This window comes from Megalobrama amblycephala, linkage group LG13, assembly GCF_018812025.1.
Source record: "Megalobrama amblycephala isolate DHTTF-2021 linkage group LG13, ASM1881202v1, whole genome shotgun sequence".
In the NCBI taxonomy this organism is placed as follows: Eukaryota; Metazoa; Chordata; class Actinopteri; order Cypriniformes; family Xenocyprididae; genus Megalobrama; species Megalobrama amblycephala.
In genome coordinates this window covers 26,385,258-26,405,023 of record NC_063056.1, presented here as the reverse complement: position 1 = coordinate 26,405,023, position 19,766 = coordinate 26,385,258, and the positions used below count along the sequence as shown (strand labels likewise).

At 38.5% G+C, this 19,766-nt stretch overlaps 1 protein-coding gene across 2 annotated transcripts in view; it reads left to right on the top strand.

Annotated features, from left to right (window-relative positions):
* Nucleotides 1-19,766, top strand: part of si:dkey-12j5.1 (probable assembly chaperone of rpl4) — a 100,526-nt gene that overhangs the window by 70,857 nt on the left and 9,903 nt on the right. For both annotated transcript variants that reach the window (XM_048152371.1, XM_048152370.1), the window contains exons 9-10: nucleotides 5,222-5,275; nucleotides 12,196-12,309. In XM_048152371.1, coding sequence (XP_048008328.1) covers nucleotides 5,222-5,275; nucleotides 12,196-12,309 — 168 coding nt within the window. The remainder of the gene's footprint in view (nucleotides 1-5,221; nucleotides 5,276-12,195; nucleotides 12,310-19,766) is intronic.

Here is a 19,766-nt window from a genome sequence, read left to right as displayed (position 1 = left end):
TTAAGGATGCGTTCACACTTGTAGTTCGGTTCGTTTGGTTCATTTGGTCCGGACCAAAGAAGAGAAAAAAAAAACATTTAGTCCTGGTCCGATTAGCATTCAGATTGGCAATTTTATCACCGAACCAAAATATACCGGACCTTAAGGCATAGGGATAAATTCACAACGTGATTGGTCGGATTTTATGACATATTGCCTATTTTGAGACGGAACTTACCGAACATCCAAAACAATGCTGTGTGCTGAGGTAAATGGGCTTGTTGTGTGTCCGTAGCGGTGCGCAGCCTGCATGTGATGGTATTTTGGCCAGCTGGGAACTCGTGAAGAGCTTATAAAATGTTTAAAGTAGTCAAAACAGCGGCGGGAATCCATCCGTCACACACACACAAACGATCTGCTGCGTGGAGACGCGCGTCTGATGCCTGTGATGGGCAAACTCGCCACTGTGACAAGAAAAACCGACATGCGTGAGGATTCTGTCCTTTTTAGGGTCTCATCTTATTGTTTTTAGTTCGTTTACATGTCTTTGGTCCGTTATGCTTTCATATATCATTCGAACCGCACCAGAGTTCGTTTGGAAGCGGACCGAGACCCATCTTCTCAGCGGTCTCGGTCTGAAATCTGAGGGTACGTCATTGCACCTTTTGAGATCCAGAAAGGTATTAAAGACATTGTTAAAATAGTCAACGTTACTACAGTGGTTCAACCTTAATGTTATGAAGCAACGAGAATATATTTTTTTGCGCAAAAACTAAATTTCTTTTTTTAAATAAAAATAACACCGACTTATTATTGGCCGGCTCCTGCGTCAGCATCACACGCATGCGTCGTGCTGCTCAAGTGTACAGCGTCGGCCAATACTGAGCCGGCGTTCTGATGTAAACACGGAAGCCCTGCACTGCGTTCACTACGTCAACTGAGTATGGCAACAGTTCATATTGTTAAATAAAGTCATTGTTTTGTTTTTGTGCACAAAAAGGATTTTCATCACATCATAACGTTAAGTTTGAACCATTGTAGTCACATTGACTATTTTAACAATGTCTTTAATACATTTCTGGACCTCAAAAGGTGCAATGACGTTGCTGCCTTTGTGTGGTTTATGTGGGACGACATAAGAGTGAGTACTTAATGACAGAAATTTCATGAACCAACCCTTTAATTCCAGTATAATACATTACAGAATGGATTGATAACTTTAAAAATTAATTGGAATCAAGATTTTGTGATTCATATCAATTCAGGAAAAATGAATTGATAACCAGCCCTACACAAAAAACTATGGCTTTAGAAGATTTAGAATACAGCTCAAGAGTCTTATTAACCACTTTTATAGTAATTTTGTTACATTCGAATCTTGACAGCAATTGGTCACCATTCACTTTCACTGTATTCAAACAATCCTGTTTCACAGAAGAATAAAAATCATACTTATTTTGAGTTCCTTAAAAGCTTTGAACATTATGTTGAGGTAATCAAAAGGTATTATTTTTCTACTGTTGCTTCAAACATTCATTTTTTTTAAACCTCTCTTGAGCATCTTCATCAGATCATGCATTAACGTAGGGGCTGAACACCTCCACAGGGGCTCGGGCACGTTACCAACTCCTGGTCCTCCGGCTACTGTCAGACGTCTGTAATCGTGTATGTATCTAAGAAACGTTCAAGCAGATTTATGCATTCAATTTGAACTTCTTAAATGGAGAATCCCGCGTACCCCATAGCAGTTTTCCTCTGGGCCGAGCATTTGACTTTATCCGTCCCTTTTATCTGTTGCTGAGAACTCCGAGTCGGCATCTGGGAGTGATATGTGGCTAAGGAGAGAGAGAGAATGCGTACATCAATCCCTAAAGTAATTATCTCGGCTCCTCCTCATTCCAAAAGGCTAAATATAAGTGAAGTTTTTAGCTCCCAGTGGCAGCCATGTTGCCTTTGATAAACGGTGCGACTATAAAATTCGGGTGCGAAAGCCGGTATGTGTGTTTTAGTGTATTCTGCGTTCACACAGCCTGGCTTGGAGTATAAATTCTCCTGCACACAGTCTGTCTTTCTGCCATGCACAGTCACTCGCACGCACACACAAAAGCAGATACAGATAGGCGGGCGAGTGTGGTTGTGCTAGATTGGAATTGTCAGAGGTGTCACATTAAATGTGCTATTATTAAGTCCAGGCTGAATTTTATGGCCTTGCAGGATCGTAAATTGGTTGGTCAGTCCTTTAAATTACGTATCCATCGAGCGATGTGCTCTATCTGTCCTCACTTTTCTCCTGCTTTACTTTCTCTTTCTCGCTCTCTCTATTTCTCCCCCTCCCTTTCACCACGTATATATACGAGAGCTTGATCTTGACTCTTTGGCCCTGGTTGAAATGGATGGCGTGAGTGTGACGGGACGAGAGGAGTGCGGGATGCTGAGAGTAGCTGACATCCGAGTTCACAGAGGCTTTAGGGGTCACTGTGGCCCCTGGCCAAAACCATGACCCTCCTGAGGGAATAACAAGAGAGCCTGTCTCAGTGTATCGATCAGGGGAAACTTACAAGGAGCTCTAGTACCATTTAAAAGTTGGGAAGTCTAAAAATCACATCAGATCTGGACATTTCTCAATTGCCTTTGAATGATTTTTGTGGAGGAAAAATCTGCACTTGCAATTGTGTATCAGAAAATCAATGGACAATACAGAATTAAGTGATAGCTTGGGTCATGTTGTACGGTCATAATTATTTCTCAGATTGCTTTTTTTGGAATTACCTTTCATGTACTGTGTAATATAGCTGTTTGAAACACTGCAGACCTTTTACATTCACAAAGATCAAAGTGCACGACAAATGCAGTTATTAGCTGGGTTTCCATCCAAACAAATCAAGCGAATCTTTTCAAAGTTTGCAAAAAAAGACAAATGCGAATGAAGTGCGTTTCCATCAAGTTGTTTGAGCAGATGACGGTGGTATTGGTAAACTAGTAAGTAAAAGTAAATAAAGCACTGTGACCGAGCATTCGTGAAGGGTTCGCCTAAACACTTATGAATAAGAAACTCGAGTACAAAAGTGCACATGCCCCTATCCATGGCAAGCCCCGATGGGAATATGCATTGCACAAACACACACACATATACATCGTGTGCCAGTACATCCAGAATTAGTGCATCATAACAGAATAAGTTTTCTGTTACAACACGGAACCAATTAGCGAAAACAGCCGATTACGATTAGACACAAGGGTTTAATGTTCGCTACGTCAGAATTTATTTGGCAAATGCGTTTCCATCTCCCATTATTCGCATTAACTCGTGTCAAAAACCACTTCAAGTGAGCATAATTTTTATTCAAAATTTAAAAACAGGGTGATGGAAACATAGCTATTGTCTCCCTGAAGAAACTTACTCTGAACTGCCTTATTAAATAAGTCTTCAGTAATTCCAGTCTATTTGCATGAACCTACAAAATTTTGTAACAAATTTGCATAATGCCAGCCTATGGTCTTCATTGGCTGCCCATGAACGACATCTACTTTGACCTGCCCTCAAACACTGTAGTTGTAGCTGAGGCCTGGAAGAGTTTGGTTTGTGTTGTTGATATGTCGAGAAGACGCTGTTTTCTGCACTGCGAAAGCAAATCCACTTTACCTGCACTTCCAAAGGATGAGGTTGTGGACTTGGGCTTGAATTGTTATTGTAAAACCCGGAACACACCTCGTCTGCTTTTTTTCGGCCGATTCGACATTGAATCAGCGCCAGGCCATCAGAGAGAGAGAGAGAAATCCGATTGGCTGTTCAGTATAGCAAACAAGTCAGTTCACGAGAATATAAGCAAAAGTTGAAAGCAAGCAAATAAGTCATGACGGCACAGACAGTTGGTTGTTCTAATTTTATGTCATCTTACCTGAGCGCTCGAATGCACAAATATTTTCATAATAACATGAGCGGAGTGGAATAAAGAATGTGATCAGCATGATTGATTTTCAAAACGGTAAGCAAGCAGATAGGGTAATGGGTATTTTGTTTCCCACATGCAGTAGACCAATCACAACACGACTGGGCCTCTGACCAATCAGAGCAGAGTAGGCTCTCAGAAAGGAGGGGTTTATAGAGACCGAATCCTTGATCAAACCTTTCAGACACTGTGAGTAAAGTCGTGTTGCTGCAGTGTATGTTATGAGAAAATGAAACTGGCTTTTGACCTTGGATGCATGTAAGACACTTTCAAAGCAAAATTAGGAATTTTTAAAATGGCATAATAGGGGCACTTTAAATGCTATGCACTTGAATACAGCTCTCATCTGTATTTGATTCTTTGGAGCTCAAGGACTTTGAGATGAAGTGTCTTTATAGCCCAATATTTGACTTTAACTGACTTTGTCCATCAGCTCTTGATCTGATGTATTGATGACACTTAATTAAAACACACTCTGGGTGAATGGGTTAAGCTGATAGGCAGAGGCAGACAGCAGATAGATCAATAACACGATCAGCGAAATGAAGATCTCAGGCTCTCAAAGGAGAGATAAAGACTGTGTTAAACAAATTAACACAAGAACTGAGGTGATAAAGCAGTAAAAAAATCATTAAATTATAAGCACTTTTCTCTCCTTTGAGAACTGGCTAGCAGAGTTCAGTCAACACGTAAAGTTCAGCAAAAAGAGTACTATTGACCATAAGCCAAACATAAACAGACTTTCCTGGTCCAGTTACTGCACTTGATTATTGCACTTGACTTTTGCACTTGACTATGATTCAGACTATGGGTAAATCTAAAAAAAAAAAAATAAATAATAAATAACTAATAAAACCTATGATATTCACCCCAAAATCAGAAAGTGATTCCACCCTTTAAAAAATGACAAACAATTCCATCACCATAATGAAAAAGAAAGATATACTGCCTTTAAATTTACATTTAAATAATATAACAGATGCTACCATAATCTATGCTGATTTAAATAAATCATTGTATTACAATTATTATATTCCTATTAAATGAAAAATAATTGGAAATTGTAGGTGCATGAAGGAGGATATGCTAAATGTCATCTAAATAATATCACAATTCAATTTCTTTTTATGCATTTTTTTCTGTTTATGCAAAAACTTTTTTCCTTTAAACTATTTTTTCTTTAGTCTTTAGACTTTTGAGCAGTTGTAGAATTATATGGAATTAAAAATCCATTCACTTTCCATAAGTTACATGTCATATTTCAGTAAACTGGAGCTGCTTTCTTTTTCCAGATGGCCACAGAGGTGTTAGAGGATCTTCTAGAAGAGGATGACGAGGTTGTGGAGGTGTGTATTATTGTTTTTTTAATCCTTTTTAAATGGTAGTAGTTTTGTTACTCATTTTAGAACCAATTATAAAGAGTTTGATAAATCTAATTAAAACACATCAGACTGAAATTATGAAATTTTAAATATGAAAATAAATTACTTGTAACTTACAAGGTGTTTATTTCCAGTTGTTTTGGTGTGGTTGTGTATTATCAACCCCATCCTACAGACTCCACCTGGTCGAATGTTTGACACCAGCATTTGATGCATTGCTCACTGTCTCAGATGGCTGGATTCATAATTTATGGCGCTATATCCTGCTGAAATAGTAGTTTGTTTGTGTGAAAATGCTTTGGTCTTCACTTTACTTTATTAGCTAGGGAAATTACGAACACAATGCTAGGGTGGCTAAAACTGAGATACTTACACATTGCTGTTTGATGGACCAACACACACACGCGCATATAGCGCATTTTTCTCACACGACCCAATGCCACATAAATATGGTTTGCTTTGGTGCCCCACAATACATTAAAAAACATTATTAAACTCAAAGGCATTCAGATCTTTTCAGACTTGATTAAAAATAGCTTATACAGTACAAACAACTTCCTGAGAGTTGATGTATAATTAATGAGCCAAACTGAAGCAAATACATTATTAAACAAATGAATATGAAACTTACTGTAGAGTGACTTTCAGAGATTTGATTTATTTTATTTTTAAGATATTTTTTTTTTTAATCACCTAGTCCAACTGGCAATTTAAAGAAGGATAAGTCCTTTGATATGTCAGAATCAGAACTGGACTGTTAAATCCCTTTGATTCCCATTCCTATAGTCTTCGCTCTGAAGAGTCAGGACGGAGGTGTACCAGTCCACTCCCACACACAAACACACACGCGTATACACCCACACCCACACACTCGTTCTCTCTAATAGATATCTGACAGATTGAGAGCGCTTACAGAGTGTTCTGAACATTCGGCTCAGGAGAGTCATAGAGTGTGAAAGAGAAGGAGACAGAGAGAGTGGGAGTGAGAGATGTTTGAACTCTCTGTGGTGTGTTATTGAGACATCAGAGAAGGGTATAGAGTGTAACAGTGGGTGATAAAGTGAAGAGCACTTCAACACAGCACAACAAAAACATGCACACACATTCTTCCCCACAGCCCATTTGTGTCTGACTTCCCTTTATTCAGTGTTCTCATTTTTTAGGATACAAACAAAGCTGCCCGATTGTTTGTTTCTCCCTCTCTGTTTGCCACAAAATAAAGTTATTTTAATCCTGCCTGAAATCAAATATTTATAGCACTGACAGAGTGCACTGGAAGTGCTTTAGGTTTGTTTTGTTAATTACAAGTGGCTGACTGACTGTCTCTCATGTTTTTGCAGCCTACTTCAAGATGTATTTACTGTAGGCAAGAGTGGGGTAAAGTGTACCAGATTATACACAATTTATGCAATAGGCCAGTATTTATAAAGCCTGATCCTGGAGTAATTCCAACACTGCTCTTTTGGAATCATTGAGGAATATGGGAATTATTTACAATTCAAATAAAAACATGAATACAAATTAGGGAATCAACATAGTAAGGTATAATCCCATTCCATGTATAATCTTTACCCTTTACCCCAAACTATATATTAGGCAACTTACCCAGTATATACATATGTGACCAGTCACAGAAAGTAGGGACACAAGTCGGTTCTGGGGCATTTTGAGTTATTCACAGATTCTGAAAGTGTAGTCTCCAAGCTTTCCAACGATGTGTAACACATGGAAATCTGATAATATTTGGAGAAGTTGTGGCCATTTGAAGGTAGGCACTCAAAAAAGCTCAAAGGGCAGAAAAATAACTTCTAGTTTTGCAGTTCTCGCCTGTTCTCACCTGCTGGGAGTGACAAAAGGGCTCATTTACATCTCATTTAGATAAGCCATACCCCCTGTAAAGCTGCATGGTTGCAAAGCAACGACAGACGCAACGGGAAAAATCGGACCGCATACTATTAATAATAAAGGATAATGCGCATTGTAAATGTCAGTAATTTATGTTTTTTGACATTAGGACTTTTTGAACAGGATTCTGTGATAACCGTATAGTCCTGGTTTAGACCTCAGTTAGTTGTTAGACCTGGTTTGAGTCAAAGGATTAAAAAAATCCTGTACATTAAACTCTTCAATAAATACTTGTACTTTTGACTTATAACGCACATTTTACGGCTACGGATACTTTATACTTTTACTTACGTAGGAATTTAATCTGATACATTTACTATTACATTAGTAAATCCTTGTTAAGAAGTAGTAACTGGCTAAAATTATTAGCGTCACATTCAATTCAAGAAAAGTAAGGTTTACATGAGCGAAGTCATTCACACCAGTCAATTCAAGCAGTTGAAGCGTTATTCAAATTAATAGCAGATGATAACATTACCATCTAAAAAGCCCATTATAGTAATGGGTTTTTTTGGCAAGTGATACGATGCTAACGATTACAAATAAAACAACAGTCCTGAGCTAGCTAATAACAAAAGACACATGAGATAACGTGTAGCCTACGTGTTCTTAGAATGAACACAAAACGACAAACTTTGATGTTTATGGAAACTTACTCCATAAGAAACAGAAAAGATCTCGTTGCCTCCAATGAAATAAGTTGTTCGGGCACACTTTCTCTTTGTCGGGGTCTTCTTTGTGGATGTAACCATCTCCGAAGTTTGCACTATGCGTCTGTTTGCCTCTAAATGTCCAATAATTTGCATGTCCTGCCACTCTTTTTTCCGCAGCTAAAGAATCCAGCCGTATGTTGTACTTCAAAACATTTTCGGTGTAACGGCCACGTTTCAGCTCGTCTGCAATATTCTTTGCGGCGTCCATCTTCATTAAATTTTGATATCAGCTAGAGCCGGCCAGAGCGTTGCATAAATAAGTAGCCACGCTTCCCTTGGAGGGCGGCGGCAATAACAAAAGAAACAAAAGCCGGCCTATCCGATTCCAGTATGGAAGTACAAACAGACAATGACACGCCCCTACTGCGAGATAGAATCCCAGAAAAACAAGCCGATTTCAACCTCAAAATGTACGCTTTAAAATATACCAATACTGCTATATAAAACACGGAGATGCTTCTTTGTGATCTCAACTAACAGATTCTGCAAAAAAACGAAAATCACCAATTTTGAAAAAAAGCGCTTCTTTCTCAGTTTGCTCAATAGTAGTGCTGCCGACTGGTGTCCCTGGTTTCCGTGACGGGTCACATATATACATATATGCATATATACATATACATATATATGACCACCCCCAGCCTGGAGCAATGAGCACACCTGACAACCGAATGGTACCGCAGGTGCAGTTCACTGAGCAGTATATATACCACCCGAGGACCGGCTTTCGGTCAGTTCAGTGTCAGAATGGGAAAAGCTGCCGAGTTATCGGAGTTTAATAAAGGACAAATTGTGATGGCAGGGCGCCCCGGAATTTCAATCTTGGAAACGGCGCACCTAGTAGGTTGTTCACGTGCCTCCTTAGTGATTACGTATCAGAAGTGTTTTGTCCGCAGCTTATTGATGCCAGAGGGGTGCGGAGACTGTCGCACACTGTTCACAGTGACTGCAGGGCCACAGTGTGACAAATCACCAGCAGTTACAACAGTGGCGACCAGGGCAATGTGTCACAGCATCGCAGCCTTCTGCATATGGGCCTGCGTAGCCGATGACCCAGCTGGGTCCCTATGCTAACTGCACGCCATCGCTAACAATGTACGAAATGGGCCCAGGATCATCAAGATTCCTGGTGCATCATGACGACGTGATAATTTTAACTAAAATCCAGCATTTAGTTAATCCTGGCAAGCGCTTGTACGTCACAGTTGTAAACATGATGGCTTTCTTCTTCCACGAGCTGGTTTGGCATCACAGCATTTGTTTCCAGGCGGACCGTCAAAGAATGTGACATACACACTCTAAACACTGCTGGGTTAAATATGGACAAACCCAGGGATTGGTTTGTTTTCACCCGGCCATTTTTTTCAACCAATTTTGGATTTATTTTTTTAGCCAGCAAAATAGTAATATAGAAAAAGGCGTGTTTTTGCTCACCCCCAAATAGGGGCAAATTTGTGGGGCATTATGAGCTGAAACTTGACCAGACCAGAGACTTACATTACATCTTGTGAAAGAGGGCATAATAGGTGCCCTTTAACCCAACCTGCTGGGTTTGTCCATATTTAACCCAACTTAGGTTGTTTTTAACCCAGCATTTTTCAAGTGCACATCTCCTGGACATCCTGTAGAATTCAACCAACCAGATGACGACTTCAAAACTCCTGAAGTGTTTCCAGATAAGTGTGCCATATGCGTGATGTGACGTCTGAGGCTGAGAGTAGGCGGACACAGGCTGGTGGTGGTTTTCTTGGGACACTTTAGGTCCCATTATCCCAATAGCACAATCCCTGACAGCTGTCAGGTATCTGAACATCACTGCGGACCAAGTGCACCCATGGAAACTCTGTTCCCTGCCGGTGATGGCCATTACCAACGGGATAATGCACCATGCCACACTGCCAGAATCGTCAAGAAGTGGTTTGAGGAACATGAATTTCTGTTAATACCTTGGCCTGACACAAACACAATTGAACATTTGTTGTTCGACTTGGAAAAGCGGGTTTGCACTACATCACCACTACCCCGCATTGTTAGGGAACTGGAAGACCTGCTGTTGACATTAGGGTACCAGATACCCCAGGAGACCTATTGTCACCTCATCGAATCAATGCCTTGCCGCGTGGCCACTGTTTTGTGGGCTAAAGGAGGTCCTACATGTTAATAGATAGGTGGTCATAATGTAATGGCTCATCAGTGTATGTATGTATGTATGTATATGTATATGTGTGTATACATACATATACATACATACATACAGGGCTTGACATTGCAAAACACCTCATTAAGGACCTGAATTTCAGCACAGGGTCTCGGGTATTGCGCATAATTCTACGCATTCCCGCAAACATTTATGCACTATAGCATGTAGATTGAATCCAAACAGATTATCAGAGCAGCTCAGTTATTTTAAAACTTTATGTGAAACATAGTTTCACAAACAGTTTGTGTGATTCAGCGGTACCGAGTCTCCCTCTCTCTCAAAATGTGCAAATGGCTTTACATCCATGGTATCCACATTGAGTTTGCTTTGCAAGCGAGCTGTATGCTGCAATATTAGCACTAGGCATGTGACGGTATCAATTTTTCATGTTGCGATTAATTGCTGAAGCTTTTATACGGTATTATCACAGTATTGAAATAAGTTGCAAAAAAAGTGTTCTCATAGTATAAAAGGTTTAAGAACTCTTTTTGTAATAACAAAAAAAACTCTAAATGTTTAAATACAATAATACAATACACAAAAAATATATAAAGTAAAATTTTCAAACAGATTAAAATGCAAAAGAATTAGGCTATAAAGAACAGGTTACACTTTACAATAAGGTCTCAGTATTTAACGCATTGACTAAGATTGAGCAATAGCTACATTTGTTACAGAAAGTATTATTTTTGGTTAATGTTAGTTAAGAAATACAACTGATAATTTCAGGCCCATTAAATAAGTTCTTTTGAGTAATGATATTAAACCGTAACTAAGAAATTACATTAATTAAGAATAATTAATGCTTTATAAGTATTTTTCATTGTCAGTTTGGTAATAATGCATTAACATGTTAACTAATGAAGCCGTATGTCTCAGTTTTGCTGAACAATAACAAATAATCAGAATATTTCTAATCATTAGGGCATGTAGTCCAGATTAAAATATATGTTTGAGGCATTTTAAAAACTTCACTAGCGCAGTTGCTTTGTTTATGGGGTTTCCGGAGTAACTGTTGCACTCTGCTGTTCCATCAGCGCCCTCTGCTGTCAGAGAGTGAACGTGCGCTTTCATTCAGTGCGTCTCCTTCACTCGTTCCATCATGTGCTTCTCGTGCACGTTGGGCTTGTTTACATCTGAGCGCGTGTTCTTTTGATGCGACGCAGAATACAGCGGTGTTGTGCATTTTATACGGTTGATGGGGAAAGTATTCTTAAATGCATTATAAAAATTTTAATAATTAGTAATAAATTACTATTTACGGTATTTTGAAATACAATATCGTACATATTCATTATCGCGATATATCGCATTACCAAATATCGGCACAAGTCTAATTAGCACGCGTTTCAGACAGTTGACAGAATTGGCACTTGCACGTCATTTTAAGTCATGCCAACTCAAAAATACAAGCCATTTTAAAGCATAAAGTACTTGCTCGCGCTTAAGAGATGGTCTTCAGTCATCGCGCTCTCAGCCAATGCACGCGCACAGTCGTCTCTCAAACTGCTCGCAACAAATGTCAGATTGAGGTATTTTTGGCGACTTATTACACATAAACGTTCAGTGACACACACGGTTATGTTAAAATGCCCGTCCTGGCGAGTATATGTGTAAGCACAGTCGGTTGTCTTCAGTGAATGTGAACAGGATGTGTAACAGTATATTCCTTTATGTCTTAAAGAGATAGCAGCCTTTAAACATGCTACTGTCTACTATTGCCTGTCACAATCAAACAACAAAAGAAAATCTTTAATAAGGATTAAACTACATAGATATACATTAATTTATACAGTTAAGGCTATGTAGAGTTATTTTATATTGGATTATTTTTAATATTATTAACAGTTCCCAGAATTAAAGATATGTTTAAAAGCATTTTAAAAAAAGTTTTTGTCAGAGCCCTTGTTATTCTTAATTTTGGCAATCATTTTCATTTTTACACCAGACATATATATCGGTTCAAAATATCGTTTATGTGTCTACTTGATTTGTAATAACCTGTATCGGCAATATGTGTATATGTATGTATGTATGTATATATGTAATGTCTTCTCTTTCTTTCTCAGGTGTGGTATTTGTTGGGATGGCTATTTTATTTGCAGCTGGATAAACAAGACCCGACAAACAACAGCGTGAACTTCAGAAAATCAGCCTGGACGTGCCTCAGCAAGGCCAAAAAGGTAGAGCTCACACACTGCCCTGTACACACACTTCTCTTTTGGAAATGATGAGGCCATCTGATTTCATCTTGGAATAGTTTTCATTCTCCCCCACATACAGTACACACACACACACACACACATTTTCTACCTGGCTGATTCCTCCACTCCTCCCTTGGTCCCTTCTCATTTTTTCCATCTGTCATGGCTCTCTCAGCATGCCGTCAGCTCTTTTCAGCTCTTTTTCTACTGTGAAATTTCTCAAACTCTGCTGGTGTCCGAGCGCTATAGAAATGGAAAATGAAAGCCAAAGTTTGAAATAAAATGAGAGAGGGAATAGCTTGCAGGGTGAGGTATGACAATACCCATAGCTCTTTTTTTTCTAGCATCCCCTGTCCTTTTCTTCTTTTTCTTCCTCCTCCCCATTTCCATCTCTGCCTCAGTTATCTCTTCCACTGTTACTTGACTTCGGTTCTCTCTGAGGAAACCTTTGGTCGCTGCATGTTCCATTGGTTTTCTGTCTCTGCGTCTCTCTTGTTTCTAATGGATTTATTGTCATCTGTCCTTCATTCCCTCTGCTTCACCTTGCAGTCTCTCATTTTCTTCTGGAGAGGAAAAGAAATGCCTTACTACGTCCTTGATGATCTGTTCAGATGAATTGGGAAGGCCAGACACACACGTGTTGTCTCACTTATACCTGTTGATCCTTATGTCTCTCCTTGAGTCTCTGAAACACAGGCTTTCGTTGCTTAATGTTATTGCAGAATGCACTTTTGACGGGTAGTTATGGTCAGCCAATGGGAGAAATGTATTTCAGTACTCTTATTGATCCTAGCAGCTTGTCAAGGTCTCAGATATGTAAAATTTCAAATCAAAACAGCCAGATGAGACATAATAAAAACTCTGACCTGTCTCACCTAACACTTCATGTATAAAAACATTTGTAGAAATATCAGTACTATATATATATATATATATATATATATATATATATATATATATATATATATATATATATATATATATATATATACACAGTGTTGGGAGTAACACGTTACAAAAGTAATGCATTACAGAAACGTATTATTTTTTGTTGTATCGCAGTAGTGTAAGACATTACAAATCAATTTTCAGTAATATTTTATTCGGTACATGTTCAACACACTTTTAGCCCAAAATTTAATTGTTCAAAAAAAAAAAAAAAAGAACCTTAAAGGATTAGTGCACTTCTGAATGAAAATGTCCTGATAATTTACTCACCCCCATGTCATCCAAGATGTCCATGTCCTTCTTTCTTCAGTCGCAAAGTGACTGAAAAATGAAAATGAATATGTTTTATATAGATCGCATCACAAGTGCTTCCACCAGACCGCGATTCCGTATTCTTCAAAAAGCTTACGCTGTATATCCTTTGCCTTCCCTATTCAACTTACGGAAAAAAATGGAACTGGCACCGCATTCGTTCCGTAAGTTGAATAGGGAAGGTGTAGGACATTCAGCATAAGCTTTTTGAAGAATACGGAATCGCGGTCTGGTGGAAGCACTTGTGATGCGATCATTTGTGTCTATAAAGCATATACATTTTCATTTTTTTAAGAAAATGACAGATTGTTTCGCTAGATAAGACCCTTATTCCTCGTCTGGGATCATTTAAAGCCCCTTGAAGCTGCACTGAAACTGTAATTTTGACCTTCAACTGTTTGGGGCCAATTGAAGTCCACTATAAGGACATGGACATCTTGGATGACATGGGGGTGAGTGGACTTTAACGAATGAAAAATGCCACAAGTTCTATTACCTGTTCGTGGTCAGTCAATAGCCGCGTATGGTGTCCAAGTTTGTAAATAAAGGCTAAATGACAGCTTCGATTTATTTCATTCATCTCCCTCTCGCTGGTGTAACTTTGTATTGTGTGACGTAGTCCAGTGAAGGCGCGTTTAGGGCGGGTTTTACAGGAGGACCGCGAGGCTAATGGGCCGACAGTGGAAACGTCGACGTGTGCGCATTACTTCGAGTTTGTCGGATAATCACTTTACCTCTCCCATACTTTTAACAGACTTGGATCGTTTGTGATTCTGTCTGTCATCCTTTCTTGCATTGTCTTGAGCCTTCACTTTGCCAATTATAAGCTATATTGTTAGTAGCCTGGATAGCCCACAGTCATTATGCTACATCATATCGCCCTCTACTGGATGTGAAATGCTCTGCAGTACATTTTGTCATTTTAGAATGTTAAAGGATTAGTCCACTTTTAAATACACTTTTCCTGATAAATTTACTCACCCCCATGTCATCCAAGATGTTCATGTCTTTCTTTCGTCAGTCGAAAAGAAATGAAGGTTTTTGAGGAAAACATTCCAGGATTATTCTCCTTACAGTGGATTTCAGTGGCTACCAACAGGTTGAAGGTCAAAATTACAGTTTCAGTGCAGCTTCAAGGGCTTTAAACGATACCAGATGAGTAATAAGGGTCTTATCTAGCAAATCGATCGGTCATTTTCGAAAGAAATACAACCGTTTATGCTTTATAAACAGAATATCGCCTTGAACGTACTTTCCGCTTCCGCATTCTTCATAACGCTTACGCTGAATGTCCTACACCTTCCCTATTTAAGTTACGGAAAAAAACGAAACTGGCACCGCGTTCTTTCCGTAAGTAGAATAGGGAAGGCGTAGAACATTCAGCGTAAGCGTTATGAAGAATGTGGAAGGGGAAAGTACGTTCTTTAATACTGTGGGTTTGATTTATTATTATTTGGTTGCACTTTATTTTACAGTATGTGCACCTATGTGTACTTAAAGTGTACCTACCTAAGAAAGTTCTGGGTAATATAATATAATATAATACAGGGTAATATAAAGGTAACTAAATGGGTTAATGTTAGGTTTAGGAGTTGTTTCAGGGTTAGTACCTAGTATTACCCAGTTGCAATTTCATTAATAATTAAGTATTTACATGGGGAACAGGACTGTTAAATAAAGTGCTACCTTTTTTATATATAAAATGTTGTTTTATATCAAAGTTTAAAAGTAAAATCATAATTATCCAATTAATAATAAGCCCATGCTATTTTATTTCTGAGTCATTTATCTCTCCAACCCCATAATCCTGAATGACTTTATAAGGTCTTTGGAGTTTGTCTACTGTTTAAATCTGTGAAGAAAAATCTCTGTTTGTGCTGCTCTATAAATTTTTAAAAAGAAAATTGAGAGCAAAAATTGGCTCATGAACACAAAATATGTAAATAAGACCTGAAAGTCATGCTCTTGGCTTTGGTTCAGACTTGTGAATATTTAATTACTTTCGCTAACGTCTCAATTATTCATCTGCTCTTTAATCAGTGCCCCATATCGGCCAAGCTTTTGTTAGCTGTGTCATTAATATGGCTGTAATAAAGCAAACAGTAATTATTTATTAATTAGCCTTTTAGAAGGTCATCTCTCTGAGCTATGAAATATACTGCCAGTTATGACTGAGTTAGACTAATGTTGCTAGTATAATGCTTAGTATTGAAATAGTAACCTTTCAACTTTTAGTAATAGAATTGCCTAAACTGTTGATTAGATCTGGGGATCATATACATTTTCCATCCTTTGGGAACAAAATATTTCAGTAGCATCATAGAGAGTCTTATTTTGTGCATCATTGCTTTGTTAAACTTATAAAACAGAAATGTGTTTCCATCTTCGGTAGAACACAGAAAAAGATATGTGAAGTTTGAACATTAACTTTCATTGAATGGACAAAAGTAGTTGAAACATATTAAAAATATATTTAAGGAAAGTCAAGAAAACAGGTGATCTTGCATAAATAAAGAAATTAATGGATTGTACAATTCACCTAAAATGTGGACTTAAGCCTTATTCAGACAGGACTAGTTTTCCGAGTTACAATTCTTATCTCCTGATGTCTGTGACTTACATGACTAACATCTCTGTGTTTATTACTGAGGTGCAGTGTGTGTTTTCTAGATGTGGATTTTACAGAAGGTCATCTGCTGTGCTTGCGTGCATCACATATAACGTATATGTTTTTTAATGAATTATTCATTGATACAACATTTTTTTAATATTAAATCCTTGAAGTGGACAGTAGGTAGTTTGCTCTGGAAGTTTTACTGTGGTTGTGTGAGAAAAACACGGACATGGGATTAAAATCTCAAATTTCTCAATCGTCCCCCTGGAAAACTAGTTCCATCCAATAGTGCTTTATTCTGAAAGATATAATTACCTTGTTAGCTGTTGCCTGCTGTGGATTCCAACTCTAAAATTTATTTCCATAAATTTTTTTAAATCTTCACTTTCATGCCTCTGCTTTAGTGATCATTAGCAAGTTTTTTGCAAGAAATTGATGGTTCCTGAGCTAATCTCTTGATTACAGCCTCGATTTTTCTCCTGAATCGATTGATTTCCCCCTGCTCCTCTGATTTTAATTAGCTTGTGGCTACTCTGCCTACTGCGGATTTGTTTTCTGTGTCTGCACTCATATTGCTGTTTTCTACCTTCATCCCACCCTTCCTCGCTTCCACTCCCCCCTCGTTCTTCCGTCACACTCTATGACTTCAGGCAGAGTTCAGATTCCACTTTAGCTGCTATTCACCATTGATTTTCTGCCTTCTGCTCAATGTCCAGCTCTTTACACGTCCATCCCTCAGTACCCACCTCCCCTCCCTGTCCATACCTCACTGCCTCTCTTTTCTCTTTCTTTCTGTTGTGCCATTCCTCACTACCTCTCTTTAATCCCTCTATTCCTTGCTAACTCTTTTCTTTTCTTTGTTTTCTTTTCTTTTTCTATTTCTTTCTCTTTTCTGTCTCTATGGAAATATACCTGCAATTATCATCCTCCTCGCTGATTCGATCACAAGTGGTCAGCCGAGATCTATTGCTGCTTATACCTGGTGTTAAAGGATTAGTTCACCCAAAATTTAATATTCGGTCTCCCTCGTGCTGTTCCAGACCTGAATGACACAAATACAATGAAGAATAATAATTGCTTGTAAAAGTATGCAAAAGAAGATCAGCAAATCAGCATGTTAGAATGATTTCTGAAGGATCATGTGACACTAAAGACTGGAATAATGGCTGCTTTGCCAAAACAGGAATACATTTAATTTTAAAATATATTAAAATAGAAAACAGTTATTTAAATTTCTAATAATATTTAGCAATATTACTGTATTTACTGTATTTTTGATCAAATATATGCTGACCCCAAACTTTTGAACGTTTGTAGTGAGTTTCCATTGTTTGCTTCACAAACAATTTGCTTCAAAAACAAAAGTTTGCTCTGCTTTTCTGATAATCTCTGAATGAGATGTAGTGGTCAAATCACTTTTAGTGGATTTTAATGAGTTGGCTTGTCCTTTCTTCTTCAGTACCTTTATATTTTTATTCTTCAGTATTCTTCTCTCTCTTTCTATATGTCAGTACTTCTTATTCCTCTCTATCAGCTCTTTCTTCCTCTCTTCATCCCTCAGTACATCTCTTTTTATTCTTCATTACCTCCATCCCTTGTCCTGTATTGATCTGAACTGTATTGATTGAGCTTTGAGTGCATGACCACATTTTCAGCCATTAATAGTCTTACATATAATGATTTATCATGCTTACGTTATGATGCATATATGCTCCAGCCTCTGGCTTTGTGAATAGACAGTCACACATTATCGATCCTCAAGGGGAAATTGAAAAAAGAAGAATTCGGAAGGCATTTCATCAGCTTTTGTTCTGTATGGCAATATAGATCTTGTGTGTCACAATGTTACTGCAGCGTTAGTAAAGCGTCTCATTGAGCATTCGTTGCAAAATGACCAGTTTTGAGCGTCTCATTGCTCTGCCTGTAACTACCAGCAGCTCTTGAAATCACCTCAAAATAGCAAGACCCATGAAAATCACATTCACTTGAACACACACACACAGTGACCTCACCTTTTATGTGGCCTTGATATAACACAGTTGAATAAAGTGTGTGTTAAAATGCATAAGAGTGAGTATTCACACTCTTTTCACACACAAATTATGTTTCAGCTCTGCTATTTTCTTCCAGTGCATCTGAGTAAATATAACTTTCCTGGAAGGGACACAAGTGTGTTTTTAGACAGGAACGAGCCCCGGTGTCTTTATGCAGATTTTGTCTGTGATTTTTGTCTGTATTTTGATGTATTTCCTCACATGTATAAACCCGATTCCAAAAAAGTTGTGACACTGTACAAATTGTGAATAAAAAAGGAATGCAATAGTTTACAAATCTCATAAACTTATATTTTATTCACAATAGAATATAGATAACATATCAAATGTTGAAAGTGAGACATTTTGAAATGTCATGCCAAATATTGGCTCATTTTGGATTTCATGAGAGTTACACGTTCCAAAAAAGTTGGGACAGGTAGCAATAAGAGGCCGGAAAAGTTAAATGTACATATAAGGAACAGCTGGAGGACTAATTTGCAACTTATTAGGTCAATTGGCAACATGATTGGGTATAAAATGAGCCTCTCAGAGTGGCAGTGTCTCTCAGAAGTCAAGATGGGCAGAGGATCACCAATTCCCCCAAAGCTGCAGCGAAAAATAGTGGAGCAATATCAGAAAGGAGTTTCTCAGAGAAAAATTGCAAAGAGTTTGAAGTTATCATCTATAGTGCATAATATCATCCAAAGATTCAGAGAATCTGGAACAATCTCTGTGCTTAAGGGTCAAGGCTGGAAAACCATACTGGATGCCCGTGATATTCGGGCCCTTAGACGGCACTGCATCACATACAGGAATGCTACTGTAATGGAAATCACAACATGGGCTCAGGAATACTTCCAGAAAACATTGTCGGTGAACACAATCCACCGTGCCATTCGCCGTTGCCGGCTAAAACTCTATGGATCAAAAAAGAAGCCATATCTAAACATGATCCAGAAGCGCAGGCGTTTTCTCTGCTCATTTAAAATGGACTGTGGCAAAGTGGAAAACTGTTCTGTGGTCAGACCAATCAAAATTTAAAGTTCTTTTTGGAAAACTGGGACGCCATGTCATCCGGACTAAAGAGGACAAGGACAACCCAAGTTGTTATCAGCGCTCAGTTCAGAAGCCTGCATCTCTGATGGTATGGGGTTGCATGAGTGCGTGTGGCATGGGCAGCTTACACATCTGGAAAGGCACCATCAATGCTGAAAGGTATATCCAAGTTCTAGAACAACATATGCTCCCATCCAGACATCGTCTCTTTCAGGGAAGCCCTTGCATTTTCCAACATGACAATGCCAGACCACATACTGCATCAATTACAACATCATGGCTGCTTAGAAGAAGGATCCGGATACTGAAATGGCCAGTCTGCAGTCCAGATCTTTCACCCATAGAAAACATTTGGCGCATCATAAAGAGGAAGATGCGACAAAGAAGACCTAAGACAGCTGAGCAACTAGAAGACTGTATTAGACAAAAATGGGACAACATTCCTATTCCTAAACTTGAGCACCTTGTCT